Source organism: Protopterus annectens, chromosome 1.part1 (genome assembly GCF_019279795.1).
Source record: "Protopterus annectens isolate FY-2018-M chromosome 1.part1, PAN1.0, whole genome shotgun sequence".
Classification (NCBI taxonomy): Eukaryota; Metazoa; Chordata; order Ceratodontiformes; family Protopteridae; genus Protopterus; species Protopterus annectens.
Genome location: NC_056726.1, coordinates 1396322719 through 1396347337, shown reverse-complemented (window position 1 = coordinate 1396347337; position 24619 = coordinate 1396322719). Strand labels below are relative to the sequence as shown.

The window sequence follows — 24619 nt, the reverse complement described above, 5'->3', positions numbered from 1 at the left end:
CTGAACAACTGCTGGTGGCATTTGCTGCAGGGGCAGAGGGGAAGGCTATTTCAAAGCAAACCATTTCTAAATGGATAAGCCATTGCATTCATTTCTGCTGTAAGCACCATGTAAAACCTATCCCCCAGGGGATCAGACCTCACTCCACCAAGGCTGCATCTACCTCCACAGCCTTTCTCAGAGGTATCCCTACCAGGGACATCCTAGAAGCTGCTACCTGGAGTTCTGTACATACTTTCACCAAGCATTATCATTTGCCAATTTTCTCTAAATCCAGAGCTGGCTTTGCCACTGCAGTCTTGCAGGACCTTATAGCTGGCCCTAATGCTATATAAATTCCTCCTCCCAACCATAGCTTTGGGAATCTACCCAAATGTAATGACTGCAACAGTGAAACATGAAAAACATAGTACAGTTGTGTACACCTACCATAAATGTAGATGTTCGAGTGTATTCACTGTTGCAGTCCTGGTTACCCTCCCTCCAGCCCCCTAACTTATTTTGGCTATACATCTACTTTCCTTTACTATGCTTAAAAGCCTTTTTGGTGTATTTGCTTTTTTGTTGGAGGTATATCTTTGTGCGTTTATATTTAATTGCTTCCAATTAGGGGGCACCTGACATCTGGAGCAAGAAAAACTGATGTAATGGCGTCGGCTGCATGTTTTATACCCTTGACGACCTGACATCATGGAAGAAGGGACAGCAACTGATGCATGACCCAAGACTTTGTTAATCAGGCCGACTGAGGGCTACCTGCAAGCAGATAACCCAAATGTAATGACTGCAACAGTGAATACACTCGAACATCTACTTTTATGGTAAGTGTACACAACTGTACTTTCCCATTAGGGGTCACCACAGTGTATCATCTGTTTCCATTTCTTCCTGTCCTCTGCATCTTGCTGTGTCACACCAACCACCTGCATGTCCTCTCTCACCACATCCATAAACCTTATCTTAGGCCTTCCTCTTTTCCTGTTGTCTGGTAGCTTCATCCTTAGCATCTTTTTCCAAATATACTCAGCATCCCTCCTCAGCATGTCCAAACCAACGTAATCTTGCCTCTCTGGCTTTGTCTCCAAACCTTCCAACCTGGGCTGACCCTGTAATATACTTATTCCTAATCCTGTCCACCCTCGTCACACCCAGTGCAAATCTTAACATCTTTAACTCTGCCCCATCCAGCTCTAACTCCTGCCTTTTTGTCAATGCCACTGTCTCCAACCCATATAACATAGCTGGTCTCACTACCCTCTTGTAGACCTTCCCTTTCACTCTTACTGGTAATCATCTGTCACAAATCACTCCTGACACTCTTCTCCACCCACTCCAACCTGTCTGTACTCTCTTCTTCACCTCTTGATAGATAAAATTTTAAAATAGTTCTGAAAAGGAAAAGGTTAATCCACTGAGGCATCGGATCATGTGATAATATGCATAGTATTTAATGCTTGTTGGAATTAGCAACTTGGTCTGATGATTTTGGTTTAGCTGTTAGTGTTTCTAGATATGTCAAGTGATGCAAAGTCATGTAGGAGTTGTTCATGGGTCACTGTGTCAAATGCCTTTGACATGTCGAGAAATATTGAGGCAACCATTTGGCCATAGTTTTTCAGTTGGTTGGTAAATTTGAGCAGTGCCGTGGTGCTACTGTGGCCTGGTCGAAATCCATGTTGTGTGTGAGAAAGGAGCTTATTAGATAGTAGGTGTTGCATCAGTTGAAAGTGGATGCACTTTTCTAAGATTTTTAGAAAGAGGAGATAGTATAGATACTGGCCTATAGTTAGATAATTCTAGTGAGAAGCCTCCTTTGTGGAGGGGATTATGTAAGAGGTTTTCCAGAATTTAGGTTCATACTGTTCAGTGATAGCTCTATTGATCAGTATTGAAAATGGGTAGCAGATGACACTGACTGCTAATTTGAGGTAGTCGTTCGGCAGCTTGTCGGTGGCAAGGGTTGTGGATTTCAGTTGGCTTAGCAATTTCTTTATTGTACTTGTTTGGACGGGTTTGAGAAAGAGAGAGAAGTATGTGAATCTGTGATAGTTGGGAGGGTGATTTGTTGTAGGCTATTTTTATTTTTGTGAGTGAGGGGATGAAGTTTATGAAAAATGAGTTAAAGTGGGTTGCTATGCTTTCTTCTGTGTTTTTGATATTTGGAGATGGGTAGAGCTGTGGCCTGGATGGATAAGTTGATTGATGGAGGCCCAGAATTTTTGTGGGTTGTTTTGATGCTTGGACTGAATGTTTATATAGTACAGTTTTTTATCAGCTCTGTTCTGCTTTTTGCAAACATTTCTTAGGTGGCGGTAGGTCTCTAGGGAAGGTTTTGATTTGTTGGTTATATGTTGATACCAGAGTATGTCTCTTTGTTTTAGTAACTATATGGTTTCTTTAGAGATCCATGGGCAGTTGTTAGTTTTTGTTCTTATGTGTCTTATATGGGCAAGTGTTTTTAGAACATCAAGAAATATGTTATTGAAATAATCAACTGCTGCATCTATTGGGAGGTATTTTAATGGGGACCAGTTACAGCTTAGTAGAATTTTTTTAAAGGTGTCTATGGATAAATACATTAAATCAAGAAAATTTACCTTAAAACCAACATGTTATTGTAACTGTGGTTCAAAAGGCATTATTTATTTAGGAATTTGTCAGGAATGTGAGAGTTTTTATGTGGGCAAATCTGAAAGAGCATTACGCAAAAGAATTTACGAACACATTTATGACATTCGGAAAAAGAAAGAAACGAATGCTTTTGTTAAACATCTTATTAATTGCCCCAAAATGACATTAAAATTTTTAGTAATCGAACAGGTTCCCCTTAATCCCAGAGGGGGAGATTGGGAAACTACTATTGAATTTAAAGAATTAAATTGGCAACTAAGACTAAATGCATCAAAACCTCCAGGACTTAATGAAGCTATTAGTATTTCTAGCCTCCTTAAATTAAGAAGGGCAAAATTATAATAATAAACCCATAAGATTTTAAATAATTATTTATTGATTTTTGATAGGAAATAACCATGAATAATTTATTAGTTAAAAAATCTTTTAGTTAAAATAAAAGGTTGTATTGTTTTTAAGAATATATATTTTTATTTATTCCAAATAGTGATTTCTTATATGAGGTTTTACCTAACTTTAATGTAACAGTGTATGTTTATTAAGGGGGCTAAAGTTTTTTCCCAATAGGCTAGATGCATTTTAAGATAAAGATTACTATACTACAAGTTTTTAACAACTATAATTATACTCTCACAATTGATTTGATTTTGTTTTATTACTTTCCATTTTATTTATTATTTGTAAAACTACTGACTTATTCCTAATTAATTTTAACTAAAATTACAATTAATTGATAACATATTTTTATGGTAAATAATATCTATAAGTAACTACAATAATATCTATAATGTTTAGGGTGATTCTTTGTACATATTAATTTTTGATATATTAATTAGGTAATTAACAAATATTTAGTATTTATTAACTATAGTGAAAGTAATACAATAATAATATTTATTTATATATTTATATATTTATTATATTTAATTGATATTTTAGAATTAACTGTCCCAGTATTAATTGATTTTTTAGTATAAAGGTTGCTTACTGCCAAAATAACACTGTAGAACTGAAACAACAACTATATTCATTGGAATTAAATAACCTTCCTCCCGGTTAGATGAATAATAAATGGTTTAATTAAAAAATTTTTTTAATTCAAGATTTTAACTTACTTTCATTAAAATTTGGAGATTAAAATTTAAGGACTAATAACCATTAGTTTAATACATTAACATTTACAAACATTTTCTATTCTTGTTATAGCTTCAACAGGTACGAACAAGCATTTAGATGCTTTTGCAACCGCGTGTACAGGTCATTGCATACTGCAACCGTAGAAATGAGTGTATACAGTTTGTTTATAGAGTATTTGATATATTTCGAAATAATACAAAGAAATTGTAAAAGAAAGACTAACTGTTCCTTGATTTAAACAACATTTACTATGCATTTTTTTCGGCTTAAATACGTTCGCTGTGAACAACATGTCAGCGGAGTTGCTCACACAGGAAAACCTTTTATAAAAATACATGCAAGTTTAATACATCAACATTCACAAACATTTTCTATTCTTGTTATAGTTTCAACAGGTACGAACAAGCATTTAGATGCTTTTGCAACCACATGTACAGGTCATTGCATACTGCAACCGTAGAAATGAGTGTATACAGTTTGTTTATAGAGTATTTGACATATTTCGAAATAATATAAAGAAATTGTGAAAGAAAGACTAACTGTTCCTTGATTTAAACAACATTTACTATTCATTTTTTCGGCTTAAACACGTTTGCTGTGAACAGCATGTCAGCGGAGTTGCTCACACAGGAAAACCTTTTATAAAAATACATGCAAGCGCAGATAAACCTTCACAGTAACTGTAAAGGTTGATGTTGTTTTTTATATAGTTATACATATGACACGAACTATTCATACGTAAAAAGAATAGAAAATAGAATTAATATGATGAATGTACTTTGAATATGTCCTGACGAAAATGTATAACAATCAAACATTCATTAATGTGATTTCTCTTTAAACAGAAAGGAAGTTTAGGTTTTCAACTGACTTAATTTGATTGTTGCAATTCTTTTAATTGATTAATTGTTTTACAAACGCTGTATTTAAGCACACAAAGAGCTTTTGGTAGTTCATCTTGAAAAAGCCCGTCATAGGAACGGGTGAAAGCGCTTGATTCAATATTTGTTGTCTCTTTGGATTTCTCTATTAAGGAGTGATTAACTTGTCGTGTATTTCCATTTGTTGGTCAATAATAAAGGATCGTTTGTTTCAAACGGAGAGGTATTTTATTCCAGTTTAAGAGAAGAAGTTTATTGGGCTTTGGTGCTTCTGCAAATACTTTTTGTTGCTTATTGGGACCTAGTTCGTGTTTCAGTGTTTGGTCTATGGATAAATGTTTTGTATTATGTATTTGTTTATATGTTTGTGGTTCTGTGGGTGAGCTACGGTGTCTTAGAAGGAAGGTTAGTAGGTGGTCACTTAGGCTGTCAGGTAGATAGCCTGAAAGGTGGCTTAAAGAGGGTTTGTTAGTCAGAGTCCAGTTGAGAATGGATTATTTGCTGCTGGTTTTGCCAATTCTAGTGGGGGAATGAATCAGTTGGGTGAAACCATGTAAGCTGATATGATTTGAGGAGTTATCTGGTGAGTAGGTTTGCTAGTCAGTATTGAAATCACCAACTAGTATAGTTTCTTGGCTAAATGTGGCTGAGACCCATGAGAGAAGGTTTTCTATTGTGGAGGGGTTGTTATCTGGTGGTATGTATACAGCTAGTAAGATGATATATCATTTACTGTTATTGATTTTTAGACGTGATGCTAAGAGTTCTGTATTATCAATATCTGGGATGTTTGCTTGCAGTTTGTTGAAATTAAGAGTGTCTTTATATAGAATTACTACTCCTCCACCTCGTTTTGTTGTCCTGTCTTGTCTGAGGATATTGCAGCCAGGAGGAATGATTTCATTATTGTTGATGTGGGGTTTAAGCCAGGTTTCTGTTAGTACAGCAATGTCAGGCGTGTAAACTGATAGGGTGGCGTGGAGTTCATGAATTTTGTTCAAGAGACTTCTGAGGTTTATATTTATGAGGAGGATGTCAGAACTCTTTTTGGAAATGTTGGATAGTAGAGGTGAGGTTTGATTTATTGTTGGTTTGGGGAAGTAGTTTGTGATGCCTGTGTTTTGTTGGCTGAGAATAGGGCCAGGGCTGAGGTGTATGTCTCCACATAAATGAAGATCAGATTTTATACTTGTACTTAGGGGGAAATCTTTGGAAGGAATAGGTGGTTGTTTTGGTAGTATTAATGAGGGGTTAGCATAGTGGCGGTATCTAAATGGGAATAGTTCAATACTTGTGGAGTTGTAGATGTGGGTGGTATGTCGAAGTGAGAGAGGTCAGATGGAGGTGGGTTTGTTAAAGGGAAGTTGGGGAATTTTAAGTAGATTATGGAAGGATTGTTAGGTGGTGTTAGGAAGAGAGCAGTTAGCACTAATAGGATGAATAGCATGTGTAAGAGAACCATGTCTGAATATTGGGTTTTAGGAGGGGGGGTTGTGGAGGAGGGAGTGGTGATATGAGGAGTGAGGTGATGAGAAAATGATGTAGTTGAGGCTTTGAGAAGCTGGAGAAGGAATAGATAGGGGTTGGGATGATAATATACAGTTATGAGGTGGGGGATTTAGAAAGACCAGAATTTATAGGAGAAGAGGTTTAGTAATAGTAGAAAAAACAGCAGGGCTTTCAAATAGTTAAACAGTATGCAGAGGAAGACTGCTGTTAAGAAGTGAATTGGGGGGAGGCAGCTAACATCCGTGGTGGAGTGTCTTAGTTAAAAAAAATAGAAATTAAACAAGGATTAGCAGTTAACAATTTTGTCCAGAGGATAAAAAATGTTTTCTGTATATTTTGAAAATAACACTGATTCTGAGGTTGCGCGTTTCTGTTAAAGAGCTGAGAGAGTTTTATTTATATATATATATATATATATATATATATATATATATATATATATATATATATGTGTGTGTGTGTGTGTGTGTGTGTGTGTGTGTGCATACATACATATGAAATATATATGTTAAGAGAATTATATATATATATATATATATATATATATATATATATATATATGCGTGTGTGCGCGTATCTATATATGTATATATGTATATTCTGTAGGGCAAACTAACAGAGCTCTTAAGAATAGAAACTATGAGCATTATTATTGTATTAGGAAAAAGGACAAAAATAATGCACTGCATAGGTATTTAGATTCTAGTAATACATGTTCCAATTTTAAGTTTACCATTCTGGAATGTGTTTATATGAATTCCAGAGGAGGAGACATTAAATGCATTTTAAAAGAAAGAGAAGTCAGATGGCAGTTATTGTTAAATGCAGCTAGTTATCCAAGTATTAATGACAGTGTTGCTATAACTCCAGTCTTAGAAATGATACAATAGAAAATAAAAAAGTCAGGTGTTTTTTATGACTGTTGTTGTGGCTCAGACGATAGAGCATTAGATTTTAGATCTGAGAACCAGGGTTCTATCCTGGGTTGTGTCTTTTATGAAAATTTGCCATTTTACATACTTTTTTCATGATGTTCATCGTGTTTCACTGTTGCAGTCGTTACACTTGGGTTATCCTGCTGGCAGGCTACCCGCAGTCAGCCAGAATTCCAAAGTCTAAGTCCAGCGTCGGTTGCTGTCGCCTCTTCCCTGACGTCAGTGTGCCGGGGTATAAAAGATGCAGCTGATGCCATTTTCTTCAGTCTTTCTTGCCGCGTGGTGCCCGAAGCAAAAGCAGTTCGCAAGTGCCGGTCGGCCAACTCCTGAGATTTTCGAAATTGAATTTCAGAACCGACGTCTTCAGTATAGCTAAGTACCCCGTTGGGGAAACTTTTTCTTGCTCCAGACCGATGTCAGTAAAAGTTAACAATTGTATTTCTTGTGGGAAGCAAATACCTCATAAGGATTTTCACTCTTACTGTATTCCTTGCCTAGGCCCTGACCGCGATTTTGCTAGTTGTCGGTTTTGTGCTAGATTCAACCAACACACTATTAAGCGTTGGTTTGATTTTGCTTTACATTACTTTGGCTGAAGATATAACTACATAATGCCGTCGGAACAACCGACGACCGGAATTCATAAAAAACGCAAAGACAAAGAAAAGGACAGGCATCCGATGTCCAAAGCCGACGACGAAGCCTCTTCTAGGCCAGTCGCCGGTTCTCAGTGAGGCTCGTTTGCAGCCCCTGACACTCGCTACCTCAGAGCCACAGGCCGCATCCGACTCCCACGTGGAGACACCTAGGCCTCTGGAAACTCAAGGTATTGGGCCTTCGGAAACTATTCCCTGAGATGGGTCCGGAGCCGCTGAGCAGGCATCGGCTTCTGAGGGTGTTTTCAGACCATCACAGCTTACTATTAAGTCCACTACAGTAGCCAAGGCAAAGTCAAAAACACCATTAAAGACAAGGAAACAAGTACAGCATTCTCCTGGACCGTCATCCATGCCAAAGAAACAGATTCTTAAAATGGCCGAGGGCCTAATTACTTTGATCAGGGGTTCCCATCCCCCTCCTGATAAAAGGCCTAGGCAAGACACTGACTATGACTCCTCTGACCAGGTTTCTATTTCCTCTGATTCCTCTTCAGATCAGGGATATTCTCTCCCTCCCTATGAGGACTCTGATGCAGAAGAATCTATACCTTCAGCTTCTCCGCCTGAGGATTACTCTTTTGGGGAAACCTTGCACACCATGAGGGAGCATTTCCATTGGGAGAGCCAGGATTATTCATGATCCAAGAAAAGGCTCAGAGACTTTCTTTTATTGCCTCAGCACAGGCCCCTGCTATCCCCCCTGTGCTTGATATTGTTGATGATGTTTTCTCTGAATCCAGTTTGTTTCCTGATTCTTTACCCCCTGCACCAGTCAAGCCAGACAAGGTACTACAGGGTCCCAGACTCTCATAAATTTCTTTATAAAAACCCTGCTGCTGACCCAGAAACAATTTCTCAGGGTCCCAAAGGGGTTAAGGCTTCCACTGCAAAAAACCCTGTCCCCTCTGATAGGGATTCCAGAGCTCTGGATAGATGGGGAAAAAAAGTTTACACTTCTGCTGCTTCAGCTGTAAGGGCTTTAAACTGCCAGTTTCACATGCTTAAATATCAACAATACCTAATGTCTTTGTTAAAACAGAAAATGCTTACAAACTCAGAATGTCCTGACAATAAGGAAATGCAGGATGTATTGCATGCAGCTGAACAAGTGGGAAAGCATACACTGCAATGTGGTTTTGATTCATTAGAGGCTTCTTGCAGAGCCGCAGTTACAGGCTCTGTCATTCGAAGGCATGCTTGGTTAAAAGAACAAAGTTTACCTGATCATGTTAAAGTAAAATTATTGGATTCTCCACTACAGCATGATACTTTGTTTGGTGTTAAGGCAGAAGAGGTGTTAAAGAAAATGGAGGATAAAGCAAAATCAATGCAGACAGTAAAGGATTTCTTACAGGTTCAGCCACCTAGATTTAGCAGAAACTGACCTTCTAAAAATTGGTCCTTTCCGGTGTCATAAAGGCCACAAAGAGGCAGATGCAGACACCCAAGAGACAGATCTCAGCCCCAAGGCTCATACAGACCTAAACAATGGGGTGCTTCAGCCCCCAAAGGAGGAGAAGACAAATCACAACCTTATAGGAAGCAGTCCCAATGACTTCCCTCTACAAATGCCAAGCACTTACCTTTTGACAGCACCCTTAGGGGGAAAGCTAGCAATTTTTCTCACAAAATTGGCACATGATCACCCAGGACAAATGGGTACTGAATACTGTTTCTCAGGGTTACAGGTTCCACTTTCACACCCTTCCAAAATCAAAAGGTATGCCAGACCTGCCATAAAACCAATGGGCAGAGGCACAAAAACAAATTTCTGCTCTTATGGACATGAGAGCTGTTCAAAGAATACCACAGCACGAACAGGGACAAGGGTTTTACTCAAGACTTTACCTGGTACCCAGAAAGGACAAAGCCTAGAAACCAATACTGGACCTGTCAATTCTAAATACTTTCCTGGATGTTCCGAAATTCAAAATGTTAACACTGCAGCAACTTCTACCCATGCTGGGCAAGAAGGCTTGGCTAATTACTTTGGACCTCAGGGAGGCATACCTGCATGTCCCAATCAGACAGTCTTGCAGAAGATACCTCAGATTCATAGCTGGCTCAATGCATAACCAATTCTCTGCACTGCCTTTTGGCTTATCTACTGCGCCCAGGGTCTTCACAAAATGCCTGGTACCAGTAATTGCATTTTGCAGACAAAAAGGAATTCAAATATATCCCTACTTGGACGACTGCCTTATTTAAGCAGAGAGCAAGGACATTCTACTAAAGCATCTGGTGGTTGTAAAAAGATTACTAATTTGCCTAGGGTACACAGTAAATGAAAAGAAGTCAAAACTAGTGCCCTCTCAAGAGATAATATTTTTGGGTGCAAGCTTAAATACAACTGCCCAGATGGCTTATCTCATGCCAGACAAGAAAAGGCAACTGACTCATTACTTTCAAATGATGGCAACAAAGACCCAGCTCCCTGCAAGAAAAATTCTGCAGGTTCTGGGCTTCATGGCATCCTGCATTCTACTAATTCCATATGCAAGACTGCATATGAGGAAACTACAATGGTATCTAAAAAGTGTTTGGACTCAACATTGCCACAGCCTGGAAACAATAATAACTCTTATTCCCTGCCTGCAACAAGAGTTTCGATGGTGGGCACTGGTCTGTCACCACAACAAGGGACAGCCTTTCACCTTACCCACAGACAGTAACAACAGATGCATCGGATTATGCCTGGGGGGCACACATGGCAGGAAAATGTATTCATGGCATGTGGCCCAAGGAACAAATGCATCTTCACATCAATCAAAAAGAGATGCTAGCTGTACAGCATGCCCTGACAGCCTTCAAGGATCTACTACATCCAGGACAACTATTACTAAAGACGGACAATACCACAGTTATGTGGTACATAAACAAGCAAGGGGCACACATTCCTACCCCCTAACACTACAGCAGCTTCTTCCCATGTTGGGCAAGAAAGCTTGGCTAGTAACGTTGGACCTCAAGGAGGCATACCTGCATGTCCCTATCAGACAAAATTGCAGAAGATACCTCCGTTTCATTGCAGGTTCAACCCATTACCAATTCTCTGCACTGCCCTTTGGCTTATCTACTGCACTCAGGGTCTTCACAAAATGCCTGGCACCAGTAATTTGCATACTGCAGACAAAGAGGAATTCAAATATACCCATACCTGGACGACTGCCTCATCCAAGCAGAAAGCAAGGACATTCTCTAACAACACCTGGCTTTTGTAAAACATCTTCTAAGTTGGCTAGGGTACACAGTAAACGAAAAGAAATCAAAACTAGTGCCCTCACAAAATATGACATTCCTGGGTGCCAGCTTGAATACAACGGCCCAGATGGCTTATCTGACGCCAGACAAACAACTACAATTAACTCAATACTTCAGAGCGATGGCAACAAAGACCCAACTCCCTGCAAGAAAAATTCTGCAGGCCTTGGGCTACATGGCATCTTGCATACTACTAATACCATTTGCAAAACTGCATATGAGGAAATTACAATGGTACCTAAAAAGCGTATGGACTCAACACAGCCACAGCTTGGAAACAATGATACCTCTCATTCCCTGCCTTCAGCAGGAGTTTCTGTGGTGGTCACAGGCATGTCACCTCAACAAGGGTCAGCCTTTCACCTTACCCCCAGCCAGGCAAACTATGACAACAGATGCATCGGACTATGCCTGGGGGGCACACATGGCAGGACAGTGCATCCAAGGCGTATGGAATGCAGATTAAAGGAATCTGCACATCAATCAAAAAGAAATGCTAGCTGTACAAAATGCTCTGACAGCCTTGAAGGACCTCTTACATCTAGGACAGCTTATCATAAGGACAGACAACACCACAGTAATGTGGTACATAAACAAGCAAGGGGGTACACACTCCTACCCACTATGCAGGCAAGCAATGACCTTGTGGAACACAGCACTGGCTTATCAAGTTCAATTACAAGCTCAATTCCTGCCAGGAAAAAAGAACACATTGGCAGACGACATAAGCAGAAACATCATGGATCCCCACGAGTGGAAACTGGATCCACAAGTATTTGCAATGATAACTCAAAAATGGGGGCTCCCAGACATAGACCTGTTTGCCAGCCCCCAAAACTATCAACAAACAAAATTTTGCACAAGGACTTTTCATCTTCAAGCTTGGAAAGTGGACGCACTCTCATTCAGTTGGAAAATGCTGACAGTATATGCCTTTCCTCCATTACCCCTTCTCACAAAGGTGCTGCTGAAAGTCAGGATGGAGAGACCCCGAATGATACTCATTGCCCCAGACTCTTTGCCAGCACTGGTACCCACTATTAAGGAATATGGCACAGGGCCCACCATGGATTCTACCACAAATTACCCATCTGCTCACACAGCAGGACAATCAGATTCTACACAGCCAGCTCAAAACCTTAAACTTGTCTGCATGGCAAATCACGTAAGCAACCAGCCAGCTCCTGTCTCACTAGCTGTTATGGATGTTATTCTGGAGGCCAAGAGGCCCAGCACCAGGAAAGCCTACTCAGACAAATGGAAAAGGTTTTGCGCCTGGAACCAAGTTAAAGGCCAAAATACCCTTCAGCCTGACATACCTCGGATTCTGCAATATTTAACTGAGATGTTACACAAAGGGCTTTCCTTTTCATCCATTAAAATCCACGCCTCAGCTATTTCAGCTCACTACAACATGGATCCTCCCTTATTTTCACATCCACTACTAAGGCAGTTTCTCAGAGGGGCCAAAAACATTAGGCCTCCCAGGAGAGCACCAACACCTACTTGGGACCTCAACTTTGTTCTGGAAAAACTTACGCTACCTCCTTATGAGCTAGCTTTCTCAGCTGATTTAAAGTTTATATCATGGAAGACTGCCCTGCTGCTAGCAATTACTTCAGCGAGAAGAGTTTCAGAGCTTCAGGCACTAATGGCAGTAGAGCCCTTCCTCATTTTTCATCAAGACAGAGTTTCTCTACGAACTAACCCCTCCTTTATGCCTAAGGTGGTATCCAGTGTGGCTCTAAATCAAGCCATCAATTTACCCACCTGCTTTCCAAATCCACAGAACAAAGGAGAAAGACTCCTACATTCCTTGGACATTCACAGGCAGCTACATTACTACTTGGATAAAACTAAGGTTTTCAGAAAATCTGACCAGCTTTTTGTATCCTATGCTACAGCATCACAAGGAAAGGCTATCTCAAAACAGACCATTTCCAAATGGATAGGACATTGCATACGTTTTTGCTACACCCACCATGGAAAACCAGTTCCTGCTACCATAAGGCCCCACTCTACCAGGGCAGCAGCTACATCTACAGCCTTCGTCAGGGGGTTGCCAACCAAGGATATTCTGGAAGCTGCAACTTGGAGTTCAGTACACACCTTCACCAAACATTACCACTTACCACTTTACTCTAAGAGTAGAGCTGGCTTCGCCACTGCAGTTTTCTAGGGCCTTCTAGCCTCCTCTAATCCTGTTTGACTCCACCTCCCATCCTTAGCTTTGGGATTCTACCCAAGTGTGATGACTGCAGCAGTGTAACACGATGAACATAGTACAGTTTTATACCTACCATAAATGTAGATGTTCGAGTGTATACCCTGCTGTAGTCCAGGTTACCCTCCCTCCATCCCCTCTGACCTAACTAAGACCTTTCAAAACCTTTAAATCTGTTACAACCTTTGTGGTGTATTTGCTGATAGCTGGAGGGATTTTGTGTTTATGCTACACTTTTTATTATTGATACTATCTACTGACCACCATTTGGGAGGGGGCACCTGACATCTGGGGTAAGAAAAACTCAAGAAAAACTGAAGAAAATGGCGTTGGATGCCTCTCATATACCCCTGGCGCACTGACGTCAGGGAAGAAGTGACAGCAACTGACACCGGACCAAGACTTTGGAATTCGGGCCGACTGTGGGACCGCCTGACGGCAGGATAACCCAAGTGTGATGACTGCAGCAGGGTATACACTCGAACATCTACATTTATGGTAGGTACAAAACTGTACTTTTTCTATCAGTTTAGATTCACTCTAAAATGATAGCTCTCTTCAACTTTTGATATTTCATGAGACATTAATTTATACACAGATAAACATAAACACATATAGATAGACAGATAGATAGATAGATAGATAGATAGATAGATAGATAGATAGATAGATAGATAGATATGGATGACATACATTTTGTCGCTGCATGCATTTATTGCTTGCCACTGTTTTTGCTATTTTTGTCGTCGGTGAATGTGGCACCCTTATAGTACAATCTAACTGCAACAGTTTGACTGTAATATAGGTAAGGAGTTTGTCTCCATTTCTACTGTTGTGTGACTGTGGGAGTTTATCACATTTCTGGGGGTGTGGGGGGAAAGCCCCCACGTAAAGGCAAAGATTGTGGTTGTTTTAGCTGATCACAAATGTAAAGCTTTTGTTTATATTTGGGATCACTTATATTTGATGGGTTCTTTTAGATGATAATGATTGCTGATAAACTGCTTTGACATATTTACAGTCAAAGTTCATCAAAGATCTCAGTAAATGTACTCTTATCTGTGTGTGTGTGTGTGTGTGTGTGTGTGTGTGTGTGTGTGTGTGTTCATATACATATATATGTGTTTGTAGGCAGACGCACACACATATGTATTCATATGTGTATATCATATATATGGATCTACTTCAGTAGATCGCAGTAACACATAATCAAAATTTACATCAGCAAGATGATAAGAGCGAAATGTGGAAAGCTGCGAGCATTTACACTGGCGAAACTAGAAAGAGTGAAAGGCACCTGCACATGTCAAGCATTAGTTGGAGTTCTGAATGGAATTCATGATGCATAGGCAATAAGTAGGTACTACATTAAAACAGTTAGTTTAATAAAAAATGTACCTTTTGCAATGCTTGTTCATGGACATCATGGTACAGTGAGGATTGGGAAATTTACCCTTCTCCCCACTGTATTGTGATCTGGGAGTTGGTATATATAATTTGCTGGGGGTGTAGGGGATGCAGGAGGGCTTGCCCCCCTGCAAAAACATTTTAAAATGTATGTTTGTTTCTTTAAAATGTATTAAATGTAGTATTTAACTTTTTTGTTTGCAATCTCCATTCATATGTTTTGGCTGGTTCCTGACATGTGCAGTTCCTTTTTGTTGTTAGTAGCTTCGCCATTGTACACGTTCACTGTTTTCCACATTTCATTCTTATCGTTTTGTTGATGTAAATTTCAGTTATGTGTTAATGCGATCTACTGTCTCTCTCATCTTTCTCTCTCCCTACTGTGAACATTGGCTGTAGGTGATGGTCATCGTTTATGTGACACTCAAACCCTATGTGCAAAATCGGATAAATGAGGTTGATGCGAATATATAAACAGGCAGGATAGATAGGTAGAACATACGCACACATACTCATTTCATTTTAACTTGCAATTAACTGTAATTTGTTAATAGTGTACTTTTGATTATTAAAAGACATTATACATAACTCATGCATTTGTCTTTTTTTTAACTTAGTAAAGTGGCATTTTCTAAATGAATAAGAGTGATACTGTAACAAACTGAGTCACAAGTGTATTATGAAGTATTGATGAGAATGTGTTGTTTACAAATGTGGTGACAGTTATTCTGTGAATTCTGTGAACGTAGAAGAATTTAAATCAAATCTAGTCTCTGCAAGAAGAAAAGCCATTCCTTATCCTGCCATTCTCTTTTTTGCTGTTATGTGTTCTGAACTGTAACTACTTGCTGTACTTAAAACTTGTTTATACATGTCCATTGTCCCTTTCATTGATTAAGTTACTCTTTGATGTTGAAGTGGTTTGCTATGTGTATTAAAAACAGTAAGTGTTTACAGTGAATTATTTTCTTGTTTTGAGGTTTCTTTATTTTCTCAGTAGAGCATGCTGTTACAAAACATATCAGGCAGCAAGCACTGATTTACATATCTTCTTTTCTTTTCTTTTCTGTGATTGCATTATCACTTTACTTGATTGTTTTATTCTCTTTATTCCAGCAAAGTCAAATCACAGGAAACAAGATGATATTTATTTGCGACGCCAGACAACTCGAATGAGGCTGTCCAAGTATGCAGCATATAATGCTTATCACCACTGTGAACAGTGCCACCATTATATGGGTTTTAGCCCAAGGTATCAGGTTAGTGCTAGTGTATGTACTTTATGTGTAAAACAATAACTGTAATTCATATTGCCATCTGCAGGCAAATGAAAGCAAAACGCTATGACCATAAGCAACTGGACAAGTGATAACATGCGCTTAGCTACTTACTGGTTCAACATTTTGCCAACAACTTTTATTGTCTTCCTTACAAAAATGTGAAAAAGTATAGTACTACAGAGATAATTATTTTAGTTATATGTTTCTGAATTTATAATTAAATGCTTTTCTTCCTAACAACGTCCTTAATGGGACCAGATAGCATCCCAGGTTGCTTACTAAGCAATCTAAACAGGACCTAACTGACCCACTTGCCATTCTCTTTAACCATAGCCTGAGAACTGTCTTTGTACCACCAGAATGGAGAACAGCAACAGTAATCCCCTCACATAAAGGAGGGGGGCAACAGCCAACCCTGGCAACTGTAGACCCATAAGTCTAACCAGCCTCATCTGCAAGGTTATGGAAAGGATCATCATGGACCTTATCAACAAGGGCATAGGAAACCTTCAAACTATAGACCCAACCCAGTTTGGCTTTGTTAAGGGTAGATCGTGCTTATTGACCCTGGTAGACGTCTTCGAGAAAGTCACCAAAGCCCTGGATGAAGGTAAGACAGTGCATACTGCCAATCTGGACCTAGCTAAAGCCTTTGACACAGTCCTGCACTTGGGTATCTTTGAAAAACTCTCCCAGCTTTGTGTTAACCCTTACATTACTATATGGGTAGCTAATTGGCTCACCAACAGAACACATACTGCCAAAGTTGGTACTCCACATCTAGCAGTCGACCCATCACCAGTGGCGTACCGCAAGGATCTGTACATGGCCCTTTACTATTTGGAATCTATTTCTCGGAAGTCCAGGCTAAAATAGAAAGCCATGGCTTTAAGTTCGTTGATTATTGTAAACTAGGCACAGTCATCGAGTTCTTCAATGATGTTGACATATTACAGGATGGGCTAACTCAAACAAATGACTGGTGACAAACTCATAGTCTAAAACTAAATGCAAAAAAAATGCACTGTTATCCCATTTGGCAAAGCTGAATTCCTCACTAATTACAATATGTACAGCATCCCTCTAAGTTCAAACCCATTGGTGCGAGATCTGGGAATGCATCGGCAGCAATCCGAACTTTGATCACCAGGTTTCTATGGTGGTAAGAAAAGTCTTCTACATTGCGCATCTCATAAGTAAAGGCATTGCATCCAGGTCTAAGGATGTTATAACTCGACCCGAATCAGACCACTAATAGAATACAGTACTTCCTTCTGCATGTATCTCAGCAGACACCTGCAGCAACTGGAGAAACAACAGAGGTTTCTCACTAAGAAGACACATGGCCTACAAACCATGACCTATGCGGATAGACTGAAAGCCCTGTCATTGTACGCTGTATTATATAGGCTACTGAGAGCCAACTTGTGCCTGGCCTACAGGGCAGTCTCTGACCCTGACCTGATGGAAATGCCGCACATCCACCAATCAGATGGCACTAGAGCCACTCGTTCTAAGCATATTTTCCAACCACTTAGAGCAAGAAGTCTGGACAGAGCCATAAATAAAAGTGCAACAAAGGCCCAAAAATAGGGACAATTTTTAAATATTGCTATCACAAACTTAGAAAGTTGATAGAATAACAGGTTTTACATTATCATGAATTTTTTGAAGAGTATGAAGTCTGAAACTCAAATACATTTTATACTTCTCCAGCGCTTTGGCAAAGCCTTCAAGGAGTACATCATGAACTTGATGTACTCCTTGAAGGCTTTGCCAAAGCGCTGGAGAAGTATTAAATTTATTTGGTTAGTTCCTGGCTGTTTTTTTTTGTTGTTTTTATATTACAGTTTTTCTTTTGTGTAGTCATTTCTGAAACTCAGATGCCTGTCATTATTTTCTAACTTCAGTGTTCGGTGATTTGTCACTAATTTTCTAGATAACCACAATTTTATAAAAAAACGGACCAAAAATATGAGATAAAAATCTGGACATTCTTCGAACATCTGCCCCCCCCCCCTTCTTGTGTTAGATTAGCTCTCAGATTTTGTCACACGTTGCTACCCCAGTACTAGCATTCCCAGAGCCCCCTTAGGCTGCTCTTAACGATTGTTTTATAATTGGCATAGAAAGATTTGTTTTCTGTGCTTTTGTTGATGTACGTATAGGACATTTACAGTGTAATAATTTCATTGTCCACGGCCCCTCACACACTCCTCATGTAGAACCCTCCCCATGTCTTTTCCACCTCCAGCTAATTGAGTCCTTATGTTTTTATGCTGCACCACACCCCCCCTTTCCCTTCCCTTCTCTTACAGATTTTTGTTCTTACTCGCTCACTAATGCTTTAGGCTGCCGAGTTCCCGGACGCCCCTTCCATCCACTTTGACCAAGTGTATTACCCTTGCCTACACTACCCCAGCCACTTGCAACATTTTTCACTAGCACTTTCTCACTTTTTCCGGTATAATTTGTTTGTTACTGTCTGTTCCGTAGTCACCACATGGCTCCAGTGTTCACCCTCCCCTTACCAGGTTTACACATGTAATTTGTATTTGTATTTTTATTACCTTTCTACCATTTAGTCTGCTCCCACACGCCCCTCCATTTTTCATCTTTTTAATGGCACCCATCTTGACATTAATGCTTGATCCCGATCCCCTAGCCTTAGTAAGCACACACACGTAACCAACACCCCCCTTGTGTTACATAATCAAGCCCTCTTTCAAGCCCTCGTCCTTTTTCAGCAAGTTCTCCACAAGAGAAGACGCTTTAAAATCTTTACTCTCCACAAGCAAAACGATTTTTTACATTTATATAAAAAAGGATCTTTGGCTCTTTGGGCTAGTTGACATTCCAGATTTAATGGAGGGTGAAGTATTTGTTGATGGTTTCTGTTTAATTTAATTTTTCCATTCGATGTTTCCGTCCTTTTTGTTATTTATTTGAATCCCATGTCCCACTAGCCACCCTGATTTTGTTTCCCTCAATAAGTGCTAGGTCCCTTCCAACTAACTTTAAGTAAATACACAAACTTCTGGCCTCCTCACATGCACCACACACCCTCCAGGCATACTTTCCAGCCTCCATTCTACTTCCACAAGCACTAGCAAATTAAGGTGCTTTTGGACCCTTTATCACTCCACTAGTGATTTATTGTAGAGATTTAATGTTTACAAACACAAATAAGCTTAATGGAGAGCTTTAGATTTAAGGTTTGTTGCTCGTTTCTTTTCTCCTTTTTTTCCTTCGTCTCTCTTGACCACGTTTAATACTATCTTTTTTAGTTCACACTAAGTTTGACTTTTCCTTAGACCACTCGCCACATCTACTTAAATAGGTGTACTTTGTCTGGGTCCCGTGGCAGTTTTACTAACTATACTTCTGTGTTTCTCCTTGTGGCCCCTGCAATCTCGTTACCCACACCAACAGTATTTCCACCAGGCAGTTTTAAATTTTATAGCCATTTTGCTATCATTCGTCTTTGTTTTATCTTTTTGTTAATTGCTCACTCCCTCCCGTTCACTTCTTGCCCTTCTACCCACTTAAAGCCACCCTGATGAAAACTACACGAAAAGCGCTGTTCACCTTCCAGCACACTTTAGAGAAGACATGGACCTCTAACCACTATGCATTTGGAACCCCCATCCCACCCTAGATTTCCGTTTAATTTTGTCACTTTATATCTCCTCACTGATAGTGTTAGACCTGTCTTGTACAAGAACAAACCTTTTCAAATAACAAGTGGCGCTCAGGACTGGAAAAACATTATGGGTTAGTTCTGGACAGTATATGTATTTTGAGGTTATGTTTTTCTAAAAAAAGGATTTTTTTATAAAACAAATGTATCTATGATACAATATGATATCAGTACTACTATGTTTGTTGCGCTGATAACTTTGATACGACACACAATGTAAGGAGGTGACATAAGCGGGCCAGACCCACACTGGGTCTACCATTTAATCACAATAAAGGTCACACTCCCCATTTGATTGGATCCCGTAGACACACCCACCCTAAAAAGTTTAAATAGAAGTGTAAGTGCATTACATTTTCATTCACTGGAACAACACTTCGGCTGGCTTTAATAAAGATCACCCATGGTATAGAAGAAAGAAGTATCTGTGTGTTTTGTCAACTGAGTACTGTCTGTCAGCTGAGCTTTTGTCTTTTAGTCTTATCTACTGTCTTTTTAGTCTTAACTGCTGAGTTTTATCTATAGGGGAGTTTATCCAACTATGTATCTTTCCTATAAGACTGTGTCTTTCCCCTAAGAGTTTGGCATATAACCAAAAGGGACTACTGAGATCAGGACACCCACTGCGGCCACTATTTCAGTAAGGACTCATGACTGGCCCAAGTGTGCATTCCCCACAGCTTCCTATCAAGGCTGGGCTATTGGAGTATTTCCTAGCTTGTTTTTACCTTCCTTTTAAGGAGAGGCTTTACTCCTCCAGGGACAGACTCACCGTATCTCGCAAAAGTTTACAGGATGGTAAGACCCTGTCCACTTTTGGTATCCACTTTTCCACCACCGAAAAGACCTTTTGCAGGAACCAAAAGTGTGATAAGAAACTCTGGTTGTGAAAATCATAAGGTTTTGCAAATTATACTTCTGGCAATAACCCCCCCCCCCCCGAAAGCAGTGGGGGGATAACAATAATGGATGTTGCCCTCAGAACAGAAGTGGCCCACAAAACCAAGGATTTTTTAGTTTTTTCACCAACAAACCCTTCCAGAATTTCTGAAGGGTTTCTTGACTACTGCATTCTGGAGGCAGTCAGGGTGGCACTTATCTCTGCACCTTATAGCCTGCACAGCCATGAACCAAGATACATGGATGCAGAAAATTATAATCAGAGGCTATTGTATCCCCTGTCTGTTCTTACCCCAATCTCCAAAATACTTCATGACGGTCCACTCCCGCAGCGGAAGGCAACAGCCCAAGAAATCATAAAGCTGCTATACAAGGGAGTCAATGAAGTCCCACCAGATCAACAAGGATTTGGAGTCTATTCAAGATTTTTGGTTGCAAAGAAAAACAGATAGATCAGGCCCATCTTGGACCTCAGCCACCTGAACCAGTTTGTGAAAAAGACGAAATTCTAGATGGCCATGGTGCAGTCCATGCATCTTGCCTCTTCTGAGGATGGATGACTGCTTGTGCTCGGTGGACTTTCAGGATGTTTACTGCCATGTAAAACTAGCCAGGCAGTCAATAATGGTATTCATTATTATTGATAATTGTTGCAGTTACCTTAGCTGTATGGGTTATATCATGCCAAGGATATAACAACCAGACAGCTTCCAAAGCTTCAGGCCACCTTTCATGTGCTCAAATCATCAGTCAGCTCTATCAAGACAGGTTTGGGCACCAAGCCCTTCAGAGCTTTCTTGTCATTGAAGAGAGTGCTTCTCTGTAGGCTTTTGAGGATTGTTAGCTGGCTTGTGATGTTCCTTTGCTTGGCAGATAAGTTCCCTTTGATGAAAAACCTTCTGCATTAAAGAAATGTTGTATTGTACTTTCCTGTTTAAGAAAATTATTTTTAAACTAGGAATTTGTGTTTTAATAACCTGTCACAAGACTTAACTGTAGTTTTAAATTGAGGTGCACGTGAAAGTAATTCAAAACCATTTTTTCTGTGTAGAAACTGTGTTTATTTTACTTTATGGGACTGACAATGTATTTTATAGTGCTTTTTATGTGTTCTATGTGAAAAAAGTGACCTTTAAGTGCTAATTTTTTACTGGCCGATGCTACTTGTTTTCCCCAAGAAAAAAGCCCCATTTTCAGCTTGACCATGAAACAAGCTGCCAGTTCCATGATCAGTACTACTTTCAGCTACAAAATGAAAACTGTTACCACCACAGCAAGCTAGGAATTTGCCTCAGTTGTAGGTGGGTGACTCTGCAGTGGCCAAAACTGGTTTATCAGACCTCTCATCTTTTACTCTGGATTCCTCTGCTTTAGCCCCTGCTGCAACTGTGGATCAGGGGTTAGCCATGTCCTGTGTGGCTGTTGAGATCTCTCAGTGGACAAGGGAGAGCTAAGCTTGTTGGTCCTGGGAGAGGAAACAGGGAAGACTTTCCTCTTTGGACAGAATGGTGTGCCCATTCCTGGGTAAGCTGCTGAGGCCATTAATAACATTGTTTATCCCATTATTCCTGTCAAAATGAAAAAGACACTAAACATGTATCTAGTCCTCCTTAAATTCCTTTAGTCAGGTGTATTTTACTGGGCATAGCTCAGAGTTTAATTCAGGCTATTGATCCTTCTTATGAGGTTGTTTCTGTTAAAAGAAAGAGGGATGCCTGTTTTTCTGAAGAGATTCAAGATTCTGAATCTTAACAGGAAGATGGAGGGATATATGTATAGGGTTTTCTTCTCAGATTTCTGATTCAGACTCAAAGGAGAGCTCAGTTTCTGATTCTTCCTGTGGAGAGTTCTCTTTCCACGAGGCTATTGCCAGAATGTGCCATTGTTTTCAGGGGGAGAGTACTGATGTTTCTTAGTCCCTCAGAAAATACTATGAGTTGTTACAGTTGGAAATTCCAGAAGCTACACCAATTCCTCCTGTTCTGTTTGCTTTAGAGGATGTGTGTTATGCCTGCAGTTTTCCTGATTGTCAGCCAGCTCCTCTTAAAAAAAGCAGATAGGCTGTATAAAGTTCCTCAGTCTTTTACATTTTAAACACGATTCCTAAACCTGACCCAGCATCTATAGCTTTAGTTGATCCCACTGCTGCTTAACACAAGTCAATTCCAATCCTACTATTTCTGATAACGATGGGAAGTTTATTGATAAGTATGGGGAAAAAGTGTATACTTGTGCATCTTTGATTTTGAGACTATTGAATTGTCAGGTTCATATGTTTAAGTTTTGTCTGACTAATTGTGAAAGTATTTGAAATATTTTATCACCAATTTCTTCTTGTGAAGAAAAATCTACTTCAATTAATTTAGTTTATTGATTGCACAGGTCACTACTCATTGTTTACAATATGTGTATGATTCTTCTTTCAGGGCTATGGCCACTGGTACTCTTTTGAGGAGGTTTTTATGGCTACAGTCTCAGAACCTCCCAGGTGATGTTAAAAATGAGGTTTCAAATTCTTCTTTACATAGAATTTTAGTTTTGGCTCATCTGCTGCAAAGGTGATCAAAAAGTGTGATGAAAGGTGTAAGCTGATCCAGGGAATCTCTTAAGATTTTTCAGCCCTCCTTTTTCAAATTTTCTAAGGGATTCTGTAGCTTCTCATCTAGTTTTGATAAAAAGCAAAATAAACAGTATGAACAATACAGATAAACAGATGGTTAAGGCAAGGGCATTCCAAAAAGAATCCCCAAATATCCCAAAACCAAGGACAGTTCAACAAGTCTGAATGACTGTTCAAGAGACCTTGCGACTCCCTCCCACCCTGACTCTGTTTTTCTTCTAGAAAGTCTGAATCTCCATTCTTCTGTTTAGCAACAGATTTCTTTTTAGCAACATGTAGTTTCAGACATATTTGTTCTGAAAGTCATTCATCAAGGTTACAGATGTAATTTTGGGCGAGCAAGCTTTTCCAGGGCAGGATAAAAGTTATTTGAAAGTGAAACCACCACAGTACGGTATTGCACGCCCACATCTGACAAAGTAACTTTATACAAAAGCGTATTGTGACAACGAATTGTGTCAACATTAATGTTATAGCAGAATAAACTTGTTGGTTTGAATCTCCCTCTGTGGCTTCATTGTTTCGCCTTACATCGTTTTTTCACTGATAATGTTACAAGTACTCTGTAATTTCTTTTTTATAGTTGCTAATTTCTCAAGACTGGCTTAAAAACTGATTGCTTTCTGCAGTAATTCTCATGAGGGTGGGAAGCCCACCTTACCTACCATTATAATTCCCATATACACCTTTCACCTGTGACACCAGTTCTCTAAACCTCCCCAAACAACTTTACTACTACTTTTATAGAAACACTCCTGTTTCTGCTCAGCTGTTTCCAAATTTCCATGTAACTTTTAGCATCATTCTCAACAGCCTTTTTCTCTCCCATACTACTTTCTGCTGCATCCACACCTTCTAAACCCCCACCCCAACAGAAGCTCTAAGTCTGTTATTCTACATTTCAGCTTCTACTTTTCCCAAATAAACCCTCCCTACTTCCTATGTTAACTTCATCCTCTAACCTTTTAAACCCTTCTATTTTTTTAAATTTCAGAAACATGTTTCTCCTACAGTTCCTCATACTAATATATGTTCTTCTACTTGCACTCTTAGCATCCTGCCAACATCTATTAGTCCCACAATTTTGACAAAACACAAAATTGTGTCCCTCAAGCAAAATGCTTTTGAACCTCATCTTCCAGTCATCCCCTATCTGTATCATCATTCATATATCATATTAGTTGAGTAAGGTTATCCAAAGCAATGGCCATTTGCTCACAAATTGGGTATTAAACATAGAATCAAGCAAAAATGACTCAACCTGCACCATCATACCTTCATAACCATAAAACTTTGCAGTGACAGCCACCCAAACCCAGGTGCAAATCAGGGTATACAGGCACCAGAGAGCTTATTCTCATCAGCTCATTTATCACTTACACCTTACCCAAAGTCCCACCTTGGCCTGCATATATACCATACTATATCAATTTATAAAGTATTTATAACAAACTCTTTTAAGTGCATGCACAGAT

The 24619-nt window shown here is 39.6% G+C and overlaps 1 protein-coding gene across 1 annotated transcript in view; it reads left to right on the top strand.

Annotated features, from left to right (window-relative positions):
- GREB1 (growth regulating estrogen receptor binding 1) overlaps positions 1-24619 on the top strand; it is a 3935532-nt gene that overhangs the window by 3327527 nt on the left and 583386 nt on the right. Inside the window, exon 25 of the mRNA XM_044082225.1 lies at positions 15761-15903. Within this exon, the coding sequence (XP_043938160.1) occupies positions 15761-15903 (143 nt within the window). The remainder of the gene's footprint in view (positions 1-15760; positions 15904-24619) is intronic.